Below are 24,102 nucleotides of genomic sequence, written 5' to 3' on the forward strand. Positions count from 1 at the left end.
AGTACAGTTTCCAAAAATTGATTCGAAAATAGTCAAAATAGACAAACATTTTTGACCACCCTTTCACTGCTTCTTTCTTGAAAATCAAAATAAAATTCAGATTAACGAAATCAACAAGACAAAATCATCCAGCGGTACCTATCATATTTCAAGTAGCCATATATGCTCAGAGATATTAAATGTCCCTAAAATAAATTATTTGTTGAAGCGATACAGAAAGTATTAGCCAAAATGATTCTAGAGTATTTGCCTCGTCAATATGTCGCGTCGTGCTGAAATGGTAATAAAGCCACACTATGTTGAAGATACCATCTCAGCAGGCCAAGATAAATTTCTTGGTTTTCAGCTTCATCATAATTGACCTGAGAAAAACAAATGTCTTGTGTTTTAACAAATAGAGATCTTCAATATCAACAGAGAAAACCTCATGCATCGGTTTATCTTTGTGTACGCGCAGAAGTAGAGTAGTTTCTGCGACATCATTGTAAGTGACAGAGGTCGGGTCTCCTCTTTCAATGCCAAAAATCAAGCTGAGGTCAAGCTCCTACTTCGAAAAAAATCCAAATGTATCATGCTGACAAAGGCGTCCGATCTACCGATGAGTTCAGTCTCTTTTTAGAACCATTATAAATATACCGACCCATTATTTGATCAAAATTAATATCATTATCCATGATAATGATAATCCAATTGTCTCACCATATATTCATATATATATATATATATATATATATATATATATATATATATATATATATATATATATAATAAATAAATAAGTATCATTCTGATCATCCCCATATTGATTTCAATTCAAGAGCCACCGGTAGACAGCTGTTTCAGCCTATTGGGCATCGTCAGTACCACCGGGCAGGCGGTCCTCGATTGAAGACAAAATGTAAATAACCAAGAAAAGTACTTAATAAAAATAACTGCGTAAATGCAAGCGAGACATAAATGAAACCACCTATTATATATATATATATATATATATATATATATATATATATATATATATATATATATATATATATATATTCTCCCGAGAGAAAAGTGAAATTAAAACGACAGACACCCAAAGTGTCTTCAGCATCCAAATCCTAAAGGATGCGTCCATTTAGGAGTTACACATCCTCTACAGAATCCCCACATCTTTTTTCAATATATCTCGGTGTAAATTAGAATATTCCAAATTTCATACCAATGTCACGAATTTTTTTTAAGAAATTTGTGTTTTATGAAGTAAATATTTTTGTCGACTATTAAAACTTATTTCATTTACTTTTTGTGGGAGTTCATCTAAATTGATGGAACGATGTCCTATACATTGTGAGGACAGCTAAAATTATTAAGAATGGCCACCCTTATTCAAAATTCCCAAGTCGAAACTCCAACTAAAGGTCTCTTAAGTTTCCTAATCGAGTCTCGTCGACAAATTATTGCAAAATTTACAGAGAACATTCGTTTAAAGAACTATACAAAGTATTTACATATATTGCCCTCACTTGTTGATTACCTTGGCAACAGAGTTCGCCGTCCACAAATTCAAACTCCCCTCAAATATTTACACTATGCACAGAGTACCCTGCAGTCCGGCTAACGAAGCCGCGAGATTCAATCGCGTTGTGGGCAACAGTTACCTGTCGAAGCGTGGGTAAAGCAGAGATGTCACCATCCTCAATTAAGTGGCTTCTTCAGGTGGCGGCGCGCTGATGATAGGGGGCGTCATGGTCGCTTGCAGGGACGGGTTTTCCTGGGGCACGAGCAAGCTCGGTGGAGGAAACCCGAAGAGCTGAGATCACTGAATTCGAGGCCAGTAACTCGACGTGAGGTCGGCGGACTGGCTGGGGATTTGAACTGGCACCGACACACCGGCGGATATGACACCTGGAAAGAAGAAAAGCGAGTATTAGCATTATTCTTGAATATGAGGGTGATTGTGAGTGAGTGCGAAAACTTTTGAAATAGCTGAACTGTAATTTCTTAAATTTGTCAATTGAAACAATTGGAACTTCTCCAAACACAGGAAATCCTTAAAGTGATCATACAGACCAGTTCTTCCTACTGATTCCATCATTGCTACCTTAGATACGTCAGACAATCAGAGTCGTCTAATCATACTAACGTTATCTATTTTAGGCGCTAATAAAAATCTATTTTCAGATTGAGATTATAAATGGTCGTTTTTAAGATATTCGCAAAAAATATAAATTGGGGAATTTTAGCTCAACCTCCTCTACCTAATATAACAACATTTTTCTTTTGACGTTTTCTTCTTTACATACCCATCATGAACTTTCCATAATACGTACGTCTAGTTCATCCCATCGATTTCAGTAAACGTTACCATAAGAAATGCAGAAATATCACACATAATACACATATATGTAGTTTTCAGTTATGACAGAATTACGTAGGTATTCAAAAACCACTTTGATGTGTGGGATTTCCACTTGACAGTTTACAAAACCACGACACTTGTTCAACTTATCTTTGGCTTTGAGATGAGATAACCTGGGATGTGGTCTGAATGCTACTTCCACATTGTTTTTTCTGAAGAAACCCGCAATTATGTCTGTTCTTTTTCCAAAATATGTTAGACTTACCCATTTCTTGATTTCTGGTTGTTTGACCTGAGGGTAAAAATGGTTTCATCGCAGATACTATCCAGAAGTTAGTCAGAAAACAAAGCCGTAAATTCAGTTACAGATTAATATACCCGCAGGTCAAACCAGAAATCAAGAAATGGGTAACTCTAACATATTTTGAATAGAACTGGCCGATACTTGATGGAAATCCATATTGAAAAAAAACTTATCAATACAGTTTATTGTAGGATTTTCGCTATATCTAAGGGTTTTACAAAAACCGCGACACGTGTTTCGCTATACAATAGCTTCTTCAAGCATAAACTTGATTAGTTTTTTTTCTAACATATTTTGCAAAAATAATAGAGATAATTGCGGGTTTCTTCAGAAAAAACAATGTGGAAGTGGCATTCAGACCACATGCCAGGTTATCTAATTTCCTTTTCAATGCCAAAGATAAGGTGAACAAGTTGGAGAAATCTAGAGTTCATAAGCTTATCTGTCCGAAGTGTAATAGTGGTTGTGTGGGAAAATGTAGTGCAAATTTCCAAAAACGGTTTGCTGAACATGAAACGTCCTTTAGACTAGGAAAAAATGATTCGACGTTTTCAAACCATTCCTTGGCATGAAACCACAAGTTCCCGAATCTAAACGATATGGAAATTTCACACTATGCAAGAAAGGTTTACAAACTCAATTATTTAGAATCTATGGAAATTCACAAGCATAAACATTGCGGGTTCAACCTGTAAATGATCAAATCGATTCGGTTAACTCATCGGTTTTCAAATTAGCACATCCACATTGTAAATTGTAAATTCAGGTACTCAATCAAGCCAAGTACCTCTATTATTACCTACAGGGGTGCTATATTAGTGCAAATGTTGTTGTTAGTTTGATGTATAAGTTTGAACATGTCCTTATAGGACGAAACTGCAGTAACATTAGTTACAAATAAAGTTAGACTTATTTTCATTTCATTCGAAATGAAGGCCATAAAAACGAAATTCGAAAGCATAAGGGTTTTGTTTTCCAATATTTTTTCATAAAATGTGTTTCATGAAGATGAAGTAAGTAATTGTATAAATAATTGTATATATATATATATATATATATATATATATATATATATATATATATATATATATATATATATATATATCCAGTCAATGTAATTCACCTGACGTAATGTTTGCCATCAATTCATCTGTTACTTCTGATACATTCATCTGATACTTGATTAGCGAGATATGAGTAGAAAAATTTTTTTTGGTATTTCTGGCGCGTGGCACAGTCCAATTCGTCTAATTGATTTCTAAACGTAATTTACAATTTTACCTAACCAACCAATTTTTTATATGAACCAAAAGATAAAACAAGTTTTAGTAAAGAAACAAATGTTTACTCTTGCTCTTTCGCTTCTACACATTGTACAAATCTAAAATCGGGAAAAGGAGCTAGTCTAGCAGTTTTCCCGGTTCGTCGCTGTAAATTTCATTGTCCGTGATCAGTTTAAAGTGTGGCGGTGGAGGGTGGTTTTCCAATTCTCGGCTCGACAAACGCTCAATAATGTGCGAACTAAAGCGAGGGTGGGGACATCGTTGTTCTGGTTGCAAGCTTCGTTTGGTACCTTCTCTCTCGGGAGTCCGCTTAACCTCAGTCTCTGTACCTTTCACTGTGTGCTCGATAAAGACGTGAATGACGATTCCCAGGAGGAAAATCTACGCGGGACTGTTCTGAAAATAGTCGAAGAGTTGGGATGTGAATTATTAACCGTGGGGATTTATGAAGAGCCTGATTTCTAGAGGTTCTGACTTTCTCCATTGTTGAATATTCAAGTGCTGTTTGTAGGTATTCCATATTCGATTTTTTGTTTTCAGTATTTTACTGGTGGAGATATCCTTAAGAACCCATATCGCATTGGTTTCTTGAATACAAAATCGTAATTTACAGTCGACATACACAACTCTGTTCTATAGAGCAGTTCTGCAGGGAACAGTTTCTTCAAACTTGGCTTTTGCTGTAATTGAGTCATTATTAATGGAGCCTAATAAAGGTGGGAAATGCGTGTTGCTGTTCAGTGGATCATTATTATTATTTGTGTATTTGATGAATTTTTCATTTTGTGGAATTTCATGTTCACTTTAATGAAGTGATTGAAAACATTTTTGTCTGATTTCTACTAGTTATTATCATGTGTAAAAACTAAACAATACATTTGAAATATAAAAACCTGATTATATATTTATATAGGAAGTTTGTAGGTGTGCTGGATGGGGAGGTAACTGAATAAACAGGGGTGCCAACTATAAAAATCAACACGAAAGATATTATGTACTTCTGATGCACTGTTTGGAACCTCTGGTGTATATTACTGGAGTTTTATCCCAATAAACACGTGTAGAGGTGTTTGGTGTTGGGATACAACTCGAGTGATATTCACTGGAGATTATAGAAATTACCGAGGTTGCCAAACTTAGGGTTATATATTTCGGGTTTTCAAATGATTTATCAACTTGCATGGCTTCCAACACATTCATTTTCTTCCCTTTATTATATGTGTGTAGTATTTTGAAATTAGCTTTACTCATCTTTTATTTTAATTTTTGTAGATGTTGAAACATTATAGATGTTTTGTCCAAACTAACGTTCACGGAGCCTTACTTCAAAATTTCTAGCGGTTTGGCCTGTATATATGTATGAGTGTTGGAAACCACGGAAATTAATAAATCAATTGAAAACCCGAAATAGATAACCCTAAACGAGCAACTCGATTTATGTAGGTCTCCACTCTTGACTTTATAGTTTGACAACCCCGCGGTAATGTCTATAATCTCCAGTGTAGAATTTTTAAGGTAAGCACCCCAGTTCATTTAATTACCTTCCCATCCAGCTCACCTACAAACTCCCTATATAGCCACGTTTTTAGATTTCAAATGTATCAGTTAGTTTTCATACTTGATAAGGTGATAAAACCGGTCGTAAAAATAAAATAACTAGTGAAAATTAGACAAAATTGTTTTCATTCCTTTCAATAAATCAATATTGTAACATATGATAATAAATAGATCATGATCAGCATCCCTCAAGACTCCAAAATTCATTCAAACCAGGAGACTTGGTTCTACTTCGCGCAAATCCTATTTCGTCCACTTCAAAATCTGTTAGCTTCTATTTGAGGGTTCCCGTATATTGAAAAATATGGCGGTCTATATAGTTAGTTATGTCCTACAATAACCAAATTCCGTGGAACTTTTTATATCTGTCTTTGGAAATTATTTCGACAATGAAAATCTTTGAAGCATTTGGCTGTATGGCGAATAATTCATTGATCTGCGAGGCGAGTTGTAACATATTCTAATCTAATATATAAAAATGGATGTTTGTTGGTTGGTTGGTTCTTTGGTAAGTGATAAACTTCTACATCGCTCAACCGATCGTGATGAAACTTGACATGTATAAGTAATTTTTCATAGAGGTTGTTAGGCTATCAGTTTTTCTGTAACTCGCCGCTAGATGGCGCCGTAGAACAATTTTTTGAAAGCGCTGTTCTATAACGCTGCGCACGCCTAAGTTCGTTAATTCTGATTCTGTCGAAATATTGGAACAGCAGCGATACAGCAACATAGTACTAATTAGTACTACAACTACCAAATTCTACGCGGGCGACGCCGCGGGCAACAACAAGTAATATATAGATTATACTAAAAGAAATCTGTAAGCCTAAGTTGCGCTCTGATGTATCTGTGCATACCTCTACCAGGCCTTTTGCTATCTAAATTGAGTTGTGAATGTGAAACACTTTTTGCTAAATGAAAATCAGCTGTATATGAAGATCGAATCTTTCACATTGTGAAGTAGCGCCAATCGAGAATCTTTTGGGGAAACTATCAGAATATGTTAGACAACTCACGAATGGGGTACCTGGTTTTAGGTGAGTTTTGCATGCATTATATTTCAAGATGTACTGTTTTAGCAAGAAATTTTACATTCAAAAATTGTGATTCAATATACTCTATACCACTTCCTTGCTTTTACAACATTTTATGTTACGTATTATAGTCTAGTTGTATCTGTTTTTTGATTATGTTCGTGCTTACTTTGTTGAAATTTAATTATTTTAAAAATAAAATAAATACAACAATAAAAATTAATTGGCGCTCCGGAGCGACTTCATTGATTAAATAAAAACTACGGATTACGATTTGTTCCTGCATCTTTCCTCATTTGAGAACTCAACTATTTCAAAGTCTCATTATAACTTATTGAAACTAGAGCTTCGAAATAACGCATTCGTGTCACCAGACAATGCTGTTTTGCTTCTCAATGCAGTCAATTACAATGCCAAACCTCGATACCCACCACCGAAGATATAATCATCATTACTCAGGCTTGTCGTTAAGAACAGTTTTCTGATCTTTCGGAATGCTTATCAACTGTCAACATTTCTCCTTTCAAATTATTGCATTATTCCTTTCGCAAATATTTCTAATTGGTTAGCCATATTTATTGAATAACTGGAGACTGATCTCGCATTTTACTGCATGTTTTTAATATTGACATTGTTCTTTACTCAAAGCTAATAATAATTTTTTTGAAATATTCGATTTAAAATAGTTCTTATCTCTAATTGAGAATACTTGTCATTGAATGGATCAGGGTGAATATGAGCAATAAACAATTTTTATCGGTCCGTAATTTTCATAAACTGTTCATGGTGCCTGTGCCATTTTTATTCGCAAGCAACGTGCTTTCAAAAATTACATTGAACTTATAACGTTATCATCATTGTTCTCGATCTATTCCTGAGTATTGAAAGTATCCTTGTGTAACATTTATCACTCTCCTTATAGGTGCCTACTTCTCAATTCATTCCGAGATACATCATATTATTATGTGGAATTTTCTTTTCCATTTCTTTTCGAGACTCGCAGTTTTGCGATGATACTTCAGGAACATCTCATGACCCTGAGAGAATTTTGTGATATTCTTCAGGCACCCTTATTCCATGTTTTACGAGTCAAAAGCAGCAGTGGATTGAGATACACCAGCTGGAGCGACAAGAAAATCATCCTTGTTCATTTGGAATATGTTGTTGAGAGGGTTGTGACACCAGGGTTAGAAGTATAGAAAGATTGTCTTAACAACTTGGAATGAAATTCAAATAGGGTGTCGACCTGGATCATCATTATCATTTTTGAATTCAAGAGAATAAATGAATAGTGGAGAGCATTTTCAAAACAAACTTTGATTAACATGCCCAAAAAAAAATTTATTGAATGAAATCCAACAATATAAACACTCATACTGAGATCCACATATTTTATAAAAAACGTAACTGTTTTCTCAGAATCACAATATCAAGTTTTACATGTAGTTTTGTTCATCTAACCAGGTAGGTAGATGTGGCGACAAACTATTTCATCAAATGAATTGTGTAATGTAATAAACTGTCTATTCATAAGTTATTTATTATACAAGGGAAAAAAGTATTAGATTTCAGCTCGAGGTTGTGTTGTCTCCCCTATACGAACGACAACTCTCAGAAGTTGAGAAACTTGTACTAGCTAAGGACTAACGAGGTCTTACCTTTCAACGTGTGATTTCTAACACGGTTGCAGAATCATTCCAGCTTCAACCAGATAAATTATCTCATTCGGATCGGAGGGCCGTGGGAATCGAACCCACGGCCCTCCGATCGTGAGTCAGGCGCACTATCACCGCGGTCAATTCCACAACTGATTGGTTTGATTCAGTTTGAAGTCAATAATCTATTTTTTGGTGTATGTTAATGAAAGTGAAGTATTCAAAAACATTTTTTCCTATCAGTTAATTATGTTAAAACTATCACTGGACATGTTCCTTCAGTCTGTTCAATTGATTTGATGCGTACAACATTTGTTCAAGCACCACTAAGCTCAGTGGTGCTAAAAGGAAAGGTTAGAAATAGTTATTCCTAACCTTTACGTAGTTCTACTCTTCAAAATTGGTTTGGCGGCCATCTTGTTTTCCTTCATTTTTATTGTTTTCCTTAACTCCTTCAGGTTGTTACTGATGTCATGGGGGTGCAAAAAAAACTAGTCCTACATCTGGAACGTCTGTTATTTTCCATATTATTTCCAGGGAAACCCCTGCAACTTGGTTCCCATATCAATAGAATGTATAAAAAACCGTTTATCATCTTTGGCGATCTATCACTTGTTTGAAAATTAATCAGAATGAGCTGCCGAACCAGTAAACCAACGGTATCCAGGCGGACATCTACCTGGGAAAATCGTTTGCGATTCGAAATGAAAATAAGCAGGGTTCAAATTTGGCAATCAGTACAAGTTCCACTGCGACGAGCGTGAGTTGAACAAGGGTCTGGCGAATATTGAAAAATTACAAGTTCCATCCATATATGGTTCAGTTAGTACACGTATTGAGTGAAGACTATTTTGATCGTCGCATCTAATATTGCAAAATATGACTGAATGAGTAATGGAAAATGGCAATTTTCTATTCAATGTGTGTTTTTTGAACAAATGTTCTTTCGGTTCCAATGATGTTGTTAATATTCTTTTCTGGGTTGGTAGCAACCCCAAGATTTTTCGCGCGGATTTGATTCCCTTAGTGCTCGAAAGTAGCAATAAGTGCATTCGAATACACCAGATAGTATACAAGACATAAATATGTAGAGAAATACGAAATTTCTGGATTTTATTAAACTGAAACTCATGTCGGAACTCATCCTCATTCTTCTTAAGAACCGAAGACGGATAGAAACGCACTGATATACTGATGGTTTGAAGATTAATGATTAGATCAATATAGGAGTGAAGGACCAAGATTGAAAGTCTCCAAACCCTTTGGGTGCACCCCAAAGTGGTTCTTACTTGGCACTCCACCTACCTCAGACAACTGGCAAAGAGAAATCAAATAACTTTGTAGACGTAAAATTTCACCATGTTGACCATGAGGAAGTTTATGTTCTCCCTGAGAAGGGCCAGTAACATTTCCTCTGGATCAGAAAATGTTGAGAGTATGATCATGATGAATAATTCAAAAGTTTACTCAAGCGTTGAATGGAAGACCAAGTCATTTATCATAAGATCAGGAAATGAACCCTGCCATTTGATAGGTTTATACTTTCAATGTGTTTTTTGTCATTTCTTCAATGGATAAAATCTACTATTATTATCAAATTCACGAGACACCCATTATTACAAGAAAAAACACTTAATGGTGTTAAGTTAACTCACCAGTGCCAGCAGATACAGGTACGGAAGGTGTATTTGATGCATACGTGGGATGCGTTGTAGCCTGTGCATGTGCAACCGCCGGATTACACCCTCTTGAATTATATGATGAGCTCAAGGAATGTAGAGGGTCGTGGAACATATACGGGTAGGCTGCTGCTTCCCTTTGTTGCAGGCAACTCGACGACAAACCATTCTGCATCGAACTGTAACAAACATAACTGGGTTGAATAATAGAGTTTCTATAGTGCGTTCTAAATAAAACGTTCAACAAGTGAGGGAGATATCTTAAAAACCATATCAATGTAATGAATAGGAATCATGTATTTATTAAAAATTGTTTACTTTTTTTTTCTGATTATTCAGTTCACTTTTTTTCAACAATTCAGTAAATTGAAATTCCCGCGTATATGCTAATTTCCACAACGTGGGATCCCAGTGTCACCTACGGCCTGATGACTTCGACAATTGCGGAACTAGCCAAACGTTACACCCATTCTCAATCCTTAGAGATATCTGATGGAATCAAAAGATGCAATCTTGTCAGGATCACCTTGGGCGACCCTGAGAAGCTGGCGCCGAAGAAATATCTGGCAATTACCAGGAAAAATCTACGCTTAACAGTAGGATTTCTGACTGGCCACTGTCAACTAAGGAAGCACCTCCATAATATGGGGCTAGTGGACACACCCCTATGCAGGATGTTTTAACAGGAAGATGAGACTGTCGGGCATGTCCTATGCGAGTGCCTGGAGTTATCGTCAATAAGAGAGTGTGTCTTCGGTGAGTCTTGTCCTACACCTGCCGATATAAAGGAGATGTCTCCCAGTGACCTATCCACCTTCCTGGAAATGACAGGATGGACGATGACCTAGGAGAACAACTCCTCGGGAAGATGTACAATGGGTCACATGTGGCCTAAGTGCTGTGGGCTCACACTCACCCTCCCTACTCTACAGATACATATACGCTAATTTCGTTTTAGTTTCAAGACCATTTTCATTGTCTTTTATTCAATGTAAGTGGATCAGAAAATGATTAATATTATACTGGAAAAAATGTTTGCACTTTACTTCTTCATAACTGTATGAAATGCTGTAAAAGGAATAAACATTGTTCACTACATATTCATCATGAAATTGAAACAGATATCATTCACGGGATCGATACAGAAAGTAATAAGGTTCAAAATTGGTTTTTCTGTTAACCATTTATCCTCCCCAAAGATGGTCAGCAATCAAAAGTTGTGTTTTTGTGTTGTATAATTTCACCATTCGGCGGATGCGAAAAAGTAGTTATATAACATTTTTATCCATCTTTCTTTTGCACTTTCCATAATATATTTAAAAAGCCGAAAAGGTTTCATTCCCCTCTGAATAGATCGTTAGGCTAGTACACAACTATAATTATATTAATAGAAAATGAAGAAATTTTCATTCAACATAATCATATTTGATCACTTAAGAGGTAGTATGAAGAATATTTATTTATAAATATGTGAATTTAATTACCTTTGTGCCGCTCAAAGTTGAAATTAACACACCTCGACAAAATTTCAACTGAAAATTAAAGAATAGAGGAAAAGAAAATATGATAAAAATATTTAAAAATATAACTTTTCTCCAGGATAATAGGACTGGAAGAGCAAGAACACTGGAATATTTCTTAAATAACTATAAGGTCATAAAATTTAGGTACAACAAAACTATCATGACGCTGCATTAGTGACAAATTACATTTCCTCACCAAAAATAATTCAAGGACTTTCTTCAAGTTCCATATGAAGTCATATTTTTATTTATGGAAATATCGATCCATATTTTCTGATAATAAATGGATCAATTTGATAAAGAATGTCTCCCAAGTTGAACAGTTCATGTTCAATGAATATATTTTCAGATCAAAATACCATTTGGATAATGATTCTACCGATTGAAGCAATGCATGATAAATCATGATACCTACTCAGTAATTTACTGTTTGAAACATTTTACATTACCCTGAAACACAAAAACATCATCAAGCTACCGAAGATGCATTATCAAAACACAGCTAAACGGAGTTTTTTCTTATAAAAATCTATAACACTTTGGCTAGTGAGTGGCTAGTATGAAAAATTATTTCTTATCTAGAGTATGTATATTTTTTATATTTTCTGTAGGACGTACCTAATTAAATTTTGTTATGGCACATATTTTCGAATTTAACAGAAATTAAGTATAATTAGAGGTTAATAAATTTCATTCAGTCATATTATTTTGTACTAATTATGAATTGGTAAAAATGAATTCTAAGATAAATGTAAGAATCGTTTTTTGTGTTTTATTTTGTAAACATCAGTGAATATTTTTTGCATTATATGTGTTAATATTGATTAAGGTGAAATCATATTAAACATCAGGTTGGGTTGAAAATGTCCAAAGCTCAAAACTTTTTTTTTATATCAATTTCTTTTCTTCCCACTTTACGCACAAAACACGATACCATCTTGACCAAACCATGCGAAAAATCACTGCAAGCTATTTACACAACACTTAACACAAATCTAGAAACACTTGTTCGATGAATATGTGGTAAAGGCCTTATCATTCCTGAGCAAATGTGAATTAGCCGTGAATTGTAACGAATTAGTCGCTCCACCTAGTGTGAAATGACTTGATGCAGTTGAAACGGGCGCTTAATTAATTAATCCTTCTAATCTTCGATATACATTAGAACGATTGGTCGCACCGAGCTTCTGAACTGTTATTGGAATTCATAGACGAGTTTGATCAGAATTCCAGTCTGGAATTACTCAAGATTAGTGAATAGCCATTGTCAGAAACTAACGATATTTCCTTATGATATTAATATTCCTATTGTCATAAAGTACTATTGCCTTCCGGTGTTTCGCTATACAATAGCTTCTTCAAGCATAAACTGAAGAAGCTATTGTATTGCGAAACACGTGTCGCGGTTTTTGTAAAACCCTTATAGTGAAAATCATACAATAAACTGTATTGATTAGTTTTTTCAATATGGATTTTCATCAAGTATCGGCCAGTTCTATTCAATTAAAACAAAATGGATTTGTTCTATACACCTGTCAATAAAAACATACCAAACTACAACCTTCAGATATACCAAGAATATCAGTTCTGGATAATGTAAAGTCACACAAAAGTCATCTGAAGTGATAAACAAAGATAAGTATTTTCCTCACTGCTGAAAATGATGATACAGGTGAAGGCTAGACAACTGAAAGCTGAGCGATTGCTAAGCATCTATATAACCGATTGAAATGAACATAAATCAGTGCTACTATTCCGCAAGAACCCCGAAATTTGGATTTTGTAACTGAATAACGAAGAAAAAAATTTTCAACAACAATTTATACTTGATTGATTCAAGTTTTTCTGAAAAAACTCAAAAGAAGTTCAAAATCTGTTTGAATTCTGTTTAAAATCTGTTTTTTTTCCGTTAACCAGCTGTCGCACTCCTACAAACGACAACCCTCAGAAGTCGAAACTTGTGCGAGCTAAGGATTAACGAGATCTCACCTTTTAACGTGTAATTCCTTACACGGGTTGGACGATAGCAAGTGAAAATCGATCGTTCGAACTAGGGCTTGAACCACCGACTAACACAGCAGCCAATTCGAGTGAGTGAACAAAGCACCTACGTCGAACCGCCTGGCTACCGACCGACTAAGTGAAAGCAAAAAATGTTTTTTCCAAAAAAATAAACTTTCCCAAAAGATACCCCTTTCAATTTTGACTCAATCAGTATTAACTCTTTTGAAACGTGGATTGTCATTCCTGAACTCCAGGGAAGAATGTGGTGCTATGAATTTTGACGGACTATTCTAGTGATTCCTGTTAATTTCATGAAAGTTTTCTTTTATAAAATCCATTACCAGAAGAAAAACATTGCCAAGCAATGAGCAAATTTCAATGTCAGCAGTAAAAACTGAATACTTTAACGTAGAGTGTTCAAGCTTGTTATTGCTTCGAAACCGTGAAATAAAAAGAGTGAAAATCACATCTGAAATAAATTATATGGAGAACACAATAACTGACACACAAATGGTTCTGTAACAGGCATACTAATAATGCGCCGCGAATTGGTTAGAATCAACGAATCATGTAATTTTTTGCTAACATTTTTTTCTAACATTTCTGGCAAAAAATATAGCCATTTCTTTCCTTCAGACATGTTACGTATTGCAAGTGGAGAATTTTACTTCAGGTAAATATTGAAGAAGTAATGAATATATCGACAACTTTCGCAACAAAAAATGTTCACATAAAAATTGAGTTCACAGTTGTGAGTCTATCATGAATCATAGTTCTTAAGGCTTTATTACTCTCATAACTTCTCAATGCATAGTTCGATTTTGAAAGGAAAATTGACATGTACACAATCATGATCACGAAACTATTCAGTTAGATAATCAGTGTTCAGATTCACTAATTTAAACAAAAAGTGGTTATTATGACTCAACTACCTATAATGGACCACGTACTTTTTGTAGAAATTCAAATATGTAGTACTTTTATTATTTTATGTTTCATCAATAGTTTTCGCAGCACATGCAAAAATATTAGTTTTGTGTTGTAATTTATTTATTTGGGCTTACCAAAGTGGCATCGTTTGGATAAACGATCTCAGTTTTTGAGTTTGATAAATATATATATATATATATATATATATATATATATATATATATATATATATATATATATATATATATATATATATATATATATATATATATATATATATATATATATATATATATATATATATATATATATATATATATATATAGACTTGTTGTCTAGTTGAAAAAACCAGACATCACCAGAAGATGGCAAATGAGACTTTGCCGAAACGTTGTGAAAATAATCCTTATGGGGAGAAAATACACAGAACACGGAGCGAAACCCGAGAAAACAGCTCATATATATATATATATATATATACATATATATATATATATATATATATATATATATATATATATATATATATATATATACAGGGTCCTGCAACAGTGGCGCGGTGTTCCATATCTCTATATAGGAAGCAGATAGGAATCTAATTTTCTATAATATTACCTTATTGCTCGAGCTCGACAAAATAAAAATATTGGCGGTCACACAGGGTGTTCGATTTTTTCTGGGCGGATCCCAACTGTGTTTTTAAATGGCAACCTATATTTTTTATCGCTTTTTCGGTTTCTTCATAGAAAATAAAATAAACTTTATGTATATCTGCACTTCGAAAATATTGACGGTTTTCGAGATATCTAGCATGACAGGTTTTTTTTCCAATATTCGTCACTCAGAATATTTGAAATTATAAAGTGGTGCCAAGTCCAGTTGAAATTTTTTTTTGGTCGAATATTCTACATTGGTAACTCTCTCAAACGATATATCTGAAATCGACCTGTGATATACAGGGTATGAAAAACCGCTTGCCAAATATTGTAAATGAAAATTTGCAAAATCTTCCTTATATTAAATGGAACACCCTGTATATTATTGATCCATAAGAAGCGCCAACGAAACCTCTACAAATTTCATGGCTATGGCTATGGCTAAGTTCAATAGTTTTTCTTAAATGAGCATTTCTTTCGAAAAATGGTCATTTTTTCAAAGCGAAATCCATTTGACGACTGATAAGAATATACAAAAAATACCCTTTCCTCAAAATATCGCCCATTCCTAAAATTACCTGTTGCTAGATAAACAAGTTGCGAATTACACCACAAAATGGACGTTCTTGAATAGTTACAATAATTTCAAAAATCTCGGAATTTGTGCCATATTCTTTCGGTCTAAAACAACCTTTCAGCGAATGAAATATTTATTGGAAATCAAGTAGTCTGGCAAATGACAGAACAAAATATTTGGCTGCAAATGAATATTGAAATTTTTAGTCAATCGTGAAGTTGAACTGTCGGTATAATTTCATCAGAATGTTGTTATCAAAAAGTGATTTGATTGATATGATTTTCATATTAGGTGAATCAGACAGGAATTGTTTATTGGCAAGTAGAATTTATTCTCAACGGTATCCAGATAGAAGGCATCCAGATGAAAGATCTTTCCGAAAGGTCTTGGGACGATTCGTTGAAACTGGATCTATTAATTATTCCAAACATGAGCGCATCAAGCCAGCTACTAATGAAGATAATGAATTGCAAGTTCTTCTTGCTGTTGAAGAAGATCCTAGTAGGAGTCAACGACAAATTGGGGAAATAGTGGATATAAGTGAGAGATCAGTGCAACGAGTATTGAAGAAACATCGCTTGCATCCATACCACGTTCAGTTACATCAAGAACTACTGTATGCTGATTTCGAGAAAAGAGTGAGATTTTGCAATTGGGCCATGAACAAAATTCGTCGAAACGAATATTTTTTCCTATAATATTTTATGGTCGGATGAATCGACATTCCATAAAAATGGATTTGTAAATCGACATAATTACCATTATTATGCGACAGAAAATCCTCACTTATTGAGACAGGTGGATTATCAACATAGGTGGTCGATAAATGTCTGGGGAGGCATCATTGGAGAATATGTAATTGGTCCATACTTTTTTGAGGGAAATATGAATGGTGCAATGTATCTCAATTTCTTACGAAATGATTTACCAGGTTTGTTAGATGATATTCCTCTTGACCTCCGCAATAGAATGTGGTTACAACATGATGGTGCACCTGCTCACTATTCGGCAGAAGTGAGAGATCATCTAAATGAAGTATTTCCCAATAAATGGATAGGACGGAATGGGCCTGTACGGTGGCCCGCTAGATCACCAGATTTGACGAAACTAGATTTTTTCTTATGGGGATACATAAAAAATATGGTTTACGTTGAGCCACCAACTTCTTCCGAAAATGTGCGACTTAGAATAACGAATGCTTTTCGCAGCATTACACCAGCTGTCTTGCGCAGGGTAGAACAGTCTTTCACACATAGACTTCAGCTCTGCATTCAAGAAAATGGAAGACATGTTGAACATATTTTATAAAAGTTTCATTATCAACCTTAATTAAACTCTCCCTTTTGTAGTTTTGTAATTTGCCAGTTGACAAATTTGAATATCTAGAACTCAAGCTCTGAATGAATATAATAACATGAAAAAAATAGTTATTTATAATGTTTCTTTCTTTTAACTTGTTTGGTTTGATATTGCACGATTTATGAGTGAAATTCTGCATCCAATGAAAAAATAATTTTCCATTTAGCAAAAAGTGATAGGTACATACATTTATTTCGTTAAAAAATATTTGTTTGGACACCTTCTAATGTACAAAATTGAAACAAGATATCTTTCGTATATTTTTATGAGTCGTCAAATGGGTTTCGCTTTGAAAAAATGACCATTTTTCGAAAGAAATGCTCATTTAAGAAAAACTATTGAACTTAGCCATAGGGAATACCTAATGAAATTTGTAGAGGTTTCGTTGGCGCTTCTTATGGATCAATAATATACAGGGTGTTCCATTTAATATAAGGAAGATTTTGCAAATTTTCACTTACAATATTTGGCAAGCGGTTTTTCATACCCTGTATATCACAGGTCGATTTCAGATATATCGTTTGAGAGAGTTACCAATGTAGAATATTCGACCAAAAAAAAATTTCAACTGGACTTGGCACCACTTTATAATTTCAAATATTCTGAGTGACGAATATTGGAAAAAAAAACCTGTCATGCTAGATATCTCGAAAACCGTCAATATTTTCGAAGTGCAGATATACATAAAGTTTATTTTATTTTCTATGAAGAAACCGAAAAAGCGATAAAAAATATAGGTTGCCATTTAAAAAGACACAGTTGGGATCCGCCCAGAAAAAATCGAACACCCTGTGTGACCGCCAATATTTTTATTTTGTCGAGCTCGAGCAATAAGGTAATATTATAGAAAATTAGATTCCTATCTGCTTCCTATATAGAGATATGGAACACCGCGCCACTGTTGCAGGACCCTGTATATATATATATATATATATATATATATTGAGTTTGTAATCGTCGAAAATTCTATTCCAGTATTTTTCATATAGCAAAGGTAAATTGAACTTGTCAAGCATTTCTCCAACACTTGGTTTACATTATTACAATTTCAAATTGATCTGTTATACAGGGTGTAACTGAATAAGTGTAAAACATTTAAGGAGGCGATTCCACATCGAAAAAAAGATAGTATCTTTCATATAAAGAAACTTCATCGGAGCATCCCTTGTTAAGATACATCCCCTAAAAGGAGGTACATGAAATTTGTATAACAATTTTTTTCACAAGCACTGAAAAAGTTACAATATTGAAATTAACCTGACGTTTTGTACTACCAAAAAGACGCTTACCCAGTGGTTTATTTGGTTTACCCCATGGTTGTAAGGGGTGGAAAACGCAACCCCTAAAATTTATTTCTAATGCAAGTTTTTGTTATTTGTTTACCATTTAAAAATTTATTTCCGATAGCTTGTTTCATACTAAACAAAAAATGTCTCTTGGGTTTTTTGCCCAAAATAAACCAGTTCATAGCAAAAAATTATTTTACGAACAACTACAGAGATACATCGTCATAAATGCGAACTGGATTTATTGTTATTTTGTAGTTAGTACTTGCATTAAACGATTATAGGGTAATAAACAAAACTTATTTATTGATATCAAAACACACAACATATAGAAATCATAGTAAATGTTCAATATGTCTACCTTCAGACATTACGCATGCGTCTGGATGTCGACGCATTGAGCCACGTATTCACTCAAATATTCCTGGAGTCTCTCTGATTACCCTGCACGCATCGATGATGCGGTTTCTTAAATCCTCTACATCGCATCGTTGGTACGATAAACCAAATGCTGTAAATGGCCCCAAATAGAGAAATCTAGAGTATTGAGATCCGGGGATCGAGCGGGACAGTTCTGTGGTCCTCCTCGATCTATCCACTGATTTGCATATGTTTCAGTTAAATTCTGACGTGCTACTTGACTAAAATGGGCGGGAGCCCCACCATGCATAAAAACATATCCTTTCTGACGCCCAAAGGAACTTCCTCCAGCAGTACTGGATGCACTTCTTTTAAAAATTGAACGTATGCCTCACCATTTAATCAAGGAGGTAGAAAATGATGCCCAATCAAATCATCCCCAATAACTCTGAGCCACACGTTAAGAGAAAACTGTTCTTGATGGTTAGTTTCGACAATAGCGTGAGGGTTTTCATCAGCCCATATGTGGTAATTATGAAAATTTATTATCTTGTCTCGAGAAAAACTACATTTGTCTGTGGATTCTATCGTCTTCAGAAAGTCACAATTTCTTCTAATCATTTCCAGCATCCAATTGCAAAATTCAAGATGGTTCGGAAAGTCTCGCGGTAACAGTGCCTGTACTCGTTGCAGATGGTAAGGGTATAAGAGTTGTTCCTTTAAAATTCGAAATTCCGTCATATGATCAACATTTAGCTGGAAAGTAATCTTTCTAGTACTAGTAGTAGGTTGTTCTTCAATCAAATTAAGTACTGCTTCCTCAATCTATGGTGTTCGTACTTCTCGATGGCGACCACAATCCTGCGTTCTTTTGTCGAATGAACCATATTCTCTTAATCGTTGATGAAGTCGAGCAAATATTTTATGTGAAGGATGCTGTCGTTGAGGATACATTTCAGCATATCTTCTAGAAGCTTCTAACCCATTCCCCTGCGACAGATCGTAAACGTAATGCATATCAGCCATTTCCTCATTTGTGTATGCAATTTTAATAACAAGTGAATTATTAAAGTAACAAATCAAGAACAGAACAACAACACACAATTAGTATTCATTCAATTTCAAAAATTCACAAACTGACAGCGTCATACCAATTTAATTGTCACTATCGCTAATAGCGACCTACTAGATAGATTAGTTTTGTATTTTCGCATTTAAGACGATGTAGCTCTGTAGTTGTTCGTATAATAATTTTTTGCTGCGAACTGGTTCATTTTGGGCAAAAAACCCAAGGGACATTTTTTGTTTAGAATGAAATAGGCTATCGGAAATACATTTTTAAATAGTAAACAAATAATAAGACAAAAAGTTACATTGGTTTTCCACCCCTTAAAACCATGGAGTAAACCAAATAAATTACTGGCCCCTCTTTTTGGTAGTACAAAACGTCAGGTTAATTTCAATATTGTAACTTTTTTAGTGCTTGTGAAAAAATTTTATGTACCCCCTTTAAGGGACTGTATCTTAACAAGGGATGCTCCAATGAAGTTTCTTTATATGAAAGATCCTATCTTTTTTTCGATGAGGAATCACCTTCTTGAATGTTTTTCACTTATTTAGTCACACCCTGTATTTTCTACATATATATAGCCCATGCTACTAGATGATAATGCAATTTCCAAATCAACTCTATTCATTCTATGCTCAACCATTGTTTGATGTCTGCTTTTTCAAATAACTATTTCTTTTCCATTATTTTAGAGTTCGACCCCGTCTTCACCCCAGGTTAATTTATTCAAAATATTTATGAACCTGTCACTGGCCACATTAAAATGAGTAGTGACACGTACAACAAAGTTGGTTCTTCGGAATAAGAGACGTCAGTCAGTTGCGCCAGTGGTCCGCGTATCATTTATCCCGCATCTAGAATCCCGCTTTAACAAAGGTGTCCGTCGGAATCCGAATGACGTGACATGCTCGTAGCGGTCACGTCACGTCAACGGCACACCGACGGATTAGTCTGTCCATCCGTTCAAAGGACACTACGCTGTTGCCACATCGTATTGTATTTCTAGGACATTGATACACTTAAGTGCATCAAAAACAACTAACTTGGAAAGTTAACAATTTTGATCTTCGATATTTTTTTAATTTTCAGCTCGATTCTGCAATAAGGTAGCCATTTTTTATGCAACTGAGGATAATACTATTATTCAAGATTTTTTCTGGATTCTTTAGCAGTAGTCTGAAGGCTTTTATGCCTGTTGTTTCGTCTCCAACTTCGGTAGACACTATCAAGGAAAAAAGGCATCGGTTTCCTTCCTCATGTTGAAAATGTTACAAACCGGATCAAAACAATGAACCCTTTCTAAGAACAGCTAAGAACTCCAAGATTCTCAAGCAATACCAGTCTATTGCTACAGTCTAGCAAATATCCCTAATTTAGAGTTAAAGTAATTTATTCTATTCAGTTAGTAATAAAATTCACGAAATATACAGATCCCATCTTGAAACTCCATTTTTAAAGATGACTTCTCCTACGCTACGAACCTTGTATTACTTTATATAATCATTAGCACTTACTAAAAGGGTGTTTGATTTATTTTTCATTCAATTAGGGCCTTTGATTACTTTTAGAAACGAGATATTCATTCTTCCTTGAGTGTAAGCAATGCTTTTCTCCATCATAATAATGAAGTCATTCAGACCCCAGGTTCATATAATTTTATACTTGACTAAGTAATTGCCGCAGTAGTTTTCTTTTTATTTGAAGTATCAACTACTATTTTATAAAATTTGATCTGTTTGTCGTATATCGCAACATCAAACCATTCATATAGGTCATGCTTGATGCTTAAATGTGGTATATGGTATGTTGACATCAACTCGACTTTTACCTTCTGGGTGTTAGTGCTTTTTTGCATGAAAATGGTGAAAATTTCATTTTCATCAACTTTTTACATAACTGAAACAATTTTCATTTCAACTATTAATAATGTTAATGCACCCCTGATAGTAAACGGAACTCACAAACTCATCGAGATCAATACTTTTTGTGAATAATTGGCCCCAAAACAGTGATTTAGATTATTACTTCAGGTACTGACCATTGCCTTCTTCATATTCTTAACAGATCATGTACGTTGATATGAACCAAATCTCCAAATAAACTGTTTTACGAGCTGATTGAAACTATAGAGCCCATCTCAATTGGTATTATTCAATGTCTTTTGTTATTTTCATTATTCCAACTAAAGTTTGGCTTAATGCAAACGATAAGTTAGTAATGACTTTACTATTTTTTCCAACAGTTTCTTTTACGAAATATTCATAATAATAATTCGTGAAACAGAGTGAATCCACATATGATGTCGCTTCAACAAAAATCTGGCAACAGTGTCTTTTGTGAACCAGCTTAGCCCCAAGTTCATTTCCAAGATGAAACAGTAGGGAGTCCCTTTTTCATATGGTCTTTCACGCATGAGAGAAAAATAACTCAGCAGTGGCTACTGGTGATTTGTAAATTCCAGTGGAACTAAAAGGAATGATAGACTGTCAGATTATTCATGATTACTCTAAAGTTAAGAAAGAGATCCATTCATTATGTTAATATTTGGTAAATGTTCATGAAAAACTATGTTTTTGAAATTGAGTACTTTTAATAAACTGCTCAGGATAATATTGATATGCTTTGGGTTTCAAAAATAAGTGGACTGGTATTTTTTCAAATTGACTCTTGAAAATGTGCGTTCATTGACTACTGATAGAAGTAACATGAGATGCCCAACTCAGACAAATAATATTTCAAACTACTCCAGCTCAACGACTGAACCATAAACTGTTCTATGTCGTTCCACTGCAATTTACGAACTTTTGGAGCTACTGGTGGTCTAGACTAGCATTTTTGAGAAGTTCTGGAATATATTTGAGACTGATTATAATTGGATCATATATTCATTAATTTGAAGATGTAGATATTTTCAGTTCAGAATATAGGATTGCAGAAACATATTGCTCATTTTATATAGGCATTGAAGAGAACAAAATCTGGGCTATAGTATACCATGGTCGAATGGAACCTGAAGTACCATACGTTTTGTCTACTTCCACGAGAGATATAAGTAGTCGTATATGCGTTGACTACGAAGACGCAATCACCACAACGACTGACGAACTACATGTTCACTCGTATTTATAAGCTCAGATGGTAGTGGAAGTGATGGTAGGGATGACGATGGGGAGGATGATGGAAATAGCGGAGAAGACAACCTTCAGCAATGATGGTGGGGGCAATGATGGAGTCTCCATGCAAATTTCATTCTCACCATCGACTACACCACCATCTCCATCATCAGGCCCATCGTCATTCCCAGCATTACCGCCCAACCGTCTCTGAAGTTATAAATACGAGTGGACAAGCAATCACTTTCGTCTTCACAGCTAACGCCCATACCACTAAGATGTTTGCCGCAGTAGCAGACGAAACGTTTGGTAGTTTAGATTTCATTCTAAAAGCCTACGTTCTTATACTACTTACATCTTACAATAGTTCTTCAACTCGTATTTATGACAGGTTTGATTATGTCAATGTACATTTGCTACTATATCGTGATCTTTACCTGTATGTGTCTGCCATCGTAGCTATGGGTTGGGGTATCGAGGAGTACATAGGATTGAAACCAGAGTTGATGGGTAAACGTGCAGCTGAAGCAGTAGGACTCACTGCCCCTACATGATCCACTGACCGCCTCTGATTCCGTAGCTTCTCCTCTCTCCTCCATTTGGCTCGTCGATTACTGAACCAAACCTGAAACCAAAGAAATGATTGCTAGTACATCGATGTGAAGCCAAAAGTAGGTATTTAGACAAGAGTAGGTGTCATTTTTCAGTGGTTTCCAAAATTAACTGGATAATAAGTTGACTGATGATTCCTCCAAATTCTTAAATAATATACGGATATTGACAATAATTGACAATTGACAATTATTTTATTCCCTATCAAGAAAAAAAAACCCTTCGGAATATTGTCAAAAATTAAATCGAGAGTTATCAAGAAAACATTACTCTATGTTTTCTTCTAGAGTGTCCAATTAATATTGCGATCGAATGTGATTGAGGCGGGATGAACACAAACAGAATTACATACTTCAATATATGTTTGGGAATATGGTCTTGTAATATTTAAAAAATCATTATTTTTATTTCTGCATTGAAAAATTCAGTATTCATAATTTGGTGAATAACAATTTTTCCAATGTTTTTCGAACAAAAAATTTAATTTTTTTATATCGTTACATCTTCTCCAACAATTCCTTATTCATATGAAGCCTAATTTTTCAATTTGATGTGTTTCGATAAATGTTTCCGAAACTTTCATTATAATTGAATATTTTTTAAATTTTTTGTTAATTTATATATACATTTCCTTTTCATATTCAACCCCAAATCCATGTAATTTTTAATTGGCACTTAGCTTTTGGTATAATTTTATGTTATTTATATTTTTGATTAAATTTAAGTTGATGTTTTCAGTTTCATTTCTGAAACAGTTCAA

General features: G+C 34.5%; 1 protein-coding gene across 1 annotated transcript in view; it reads right to left on the reverse strand.

Moving 5' to 3' along the window:
- Nucleotides 1-1,006: 1,006 nt before the first annotated feature.
- Nucleotides 1,007-24,102, reverse strand: part of toy (paired box 6 protein twin of eyeless) — a 96,683-nt gene continuing 73,587 nt past the window's right edge. Inside the window, exons 8-10 of the mRNA XM_023164406.2 lie at nucleotides 23,168-23,355; nucleotides 9,830-10,032; nucleotides 1,007-1,887 (exon numbers count right to left, since the gene is read on the reverse strand). Of these exons, the coding sequence (XP_023020174.2) occupies nucleotides 1,799-1,887; nucleotides 9,830-10,032; nucleotides 23,168-23,355 (480 nt within the window). The 3' untranslated portion in view covers nucleotides 1,007-1,798. The remainder of the gene's footprint in view (nucleotides 1,888-9,829; nucleotides 10,033-23,167; nucleotides 23,356-24,102) is intronic.

The sequence above is a fragment of the Leptinotarsa decemlineata genome, unplaced genomic scaffold (genome assembly GCF_025532065.1).
Source record: "Leptinotarsa decemlineata unplaced genomic scaffold, Ldec_3_MD MMD2_P_RNA_scaffold_6, whole genome shotgun sequence".
NCBI lineage: Eukaryota > Metazoa > Arthropoda > Insecta > Coleoptera > Chrysomelidae > Leptinotarsa > Leptinotarsa decemlineata.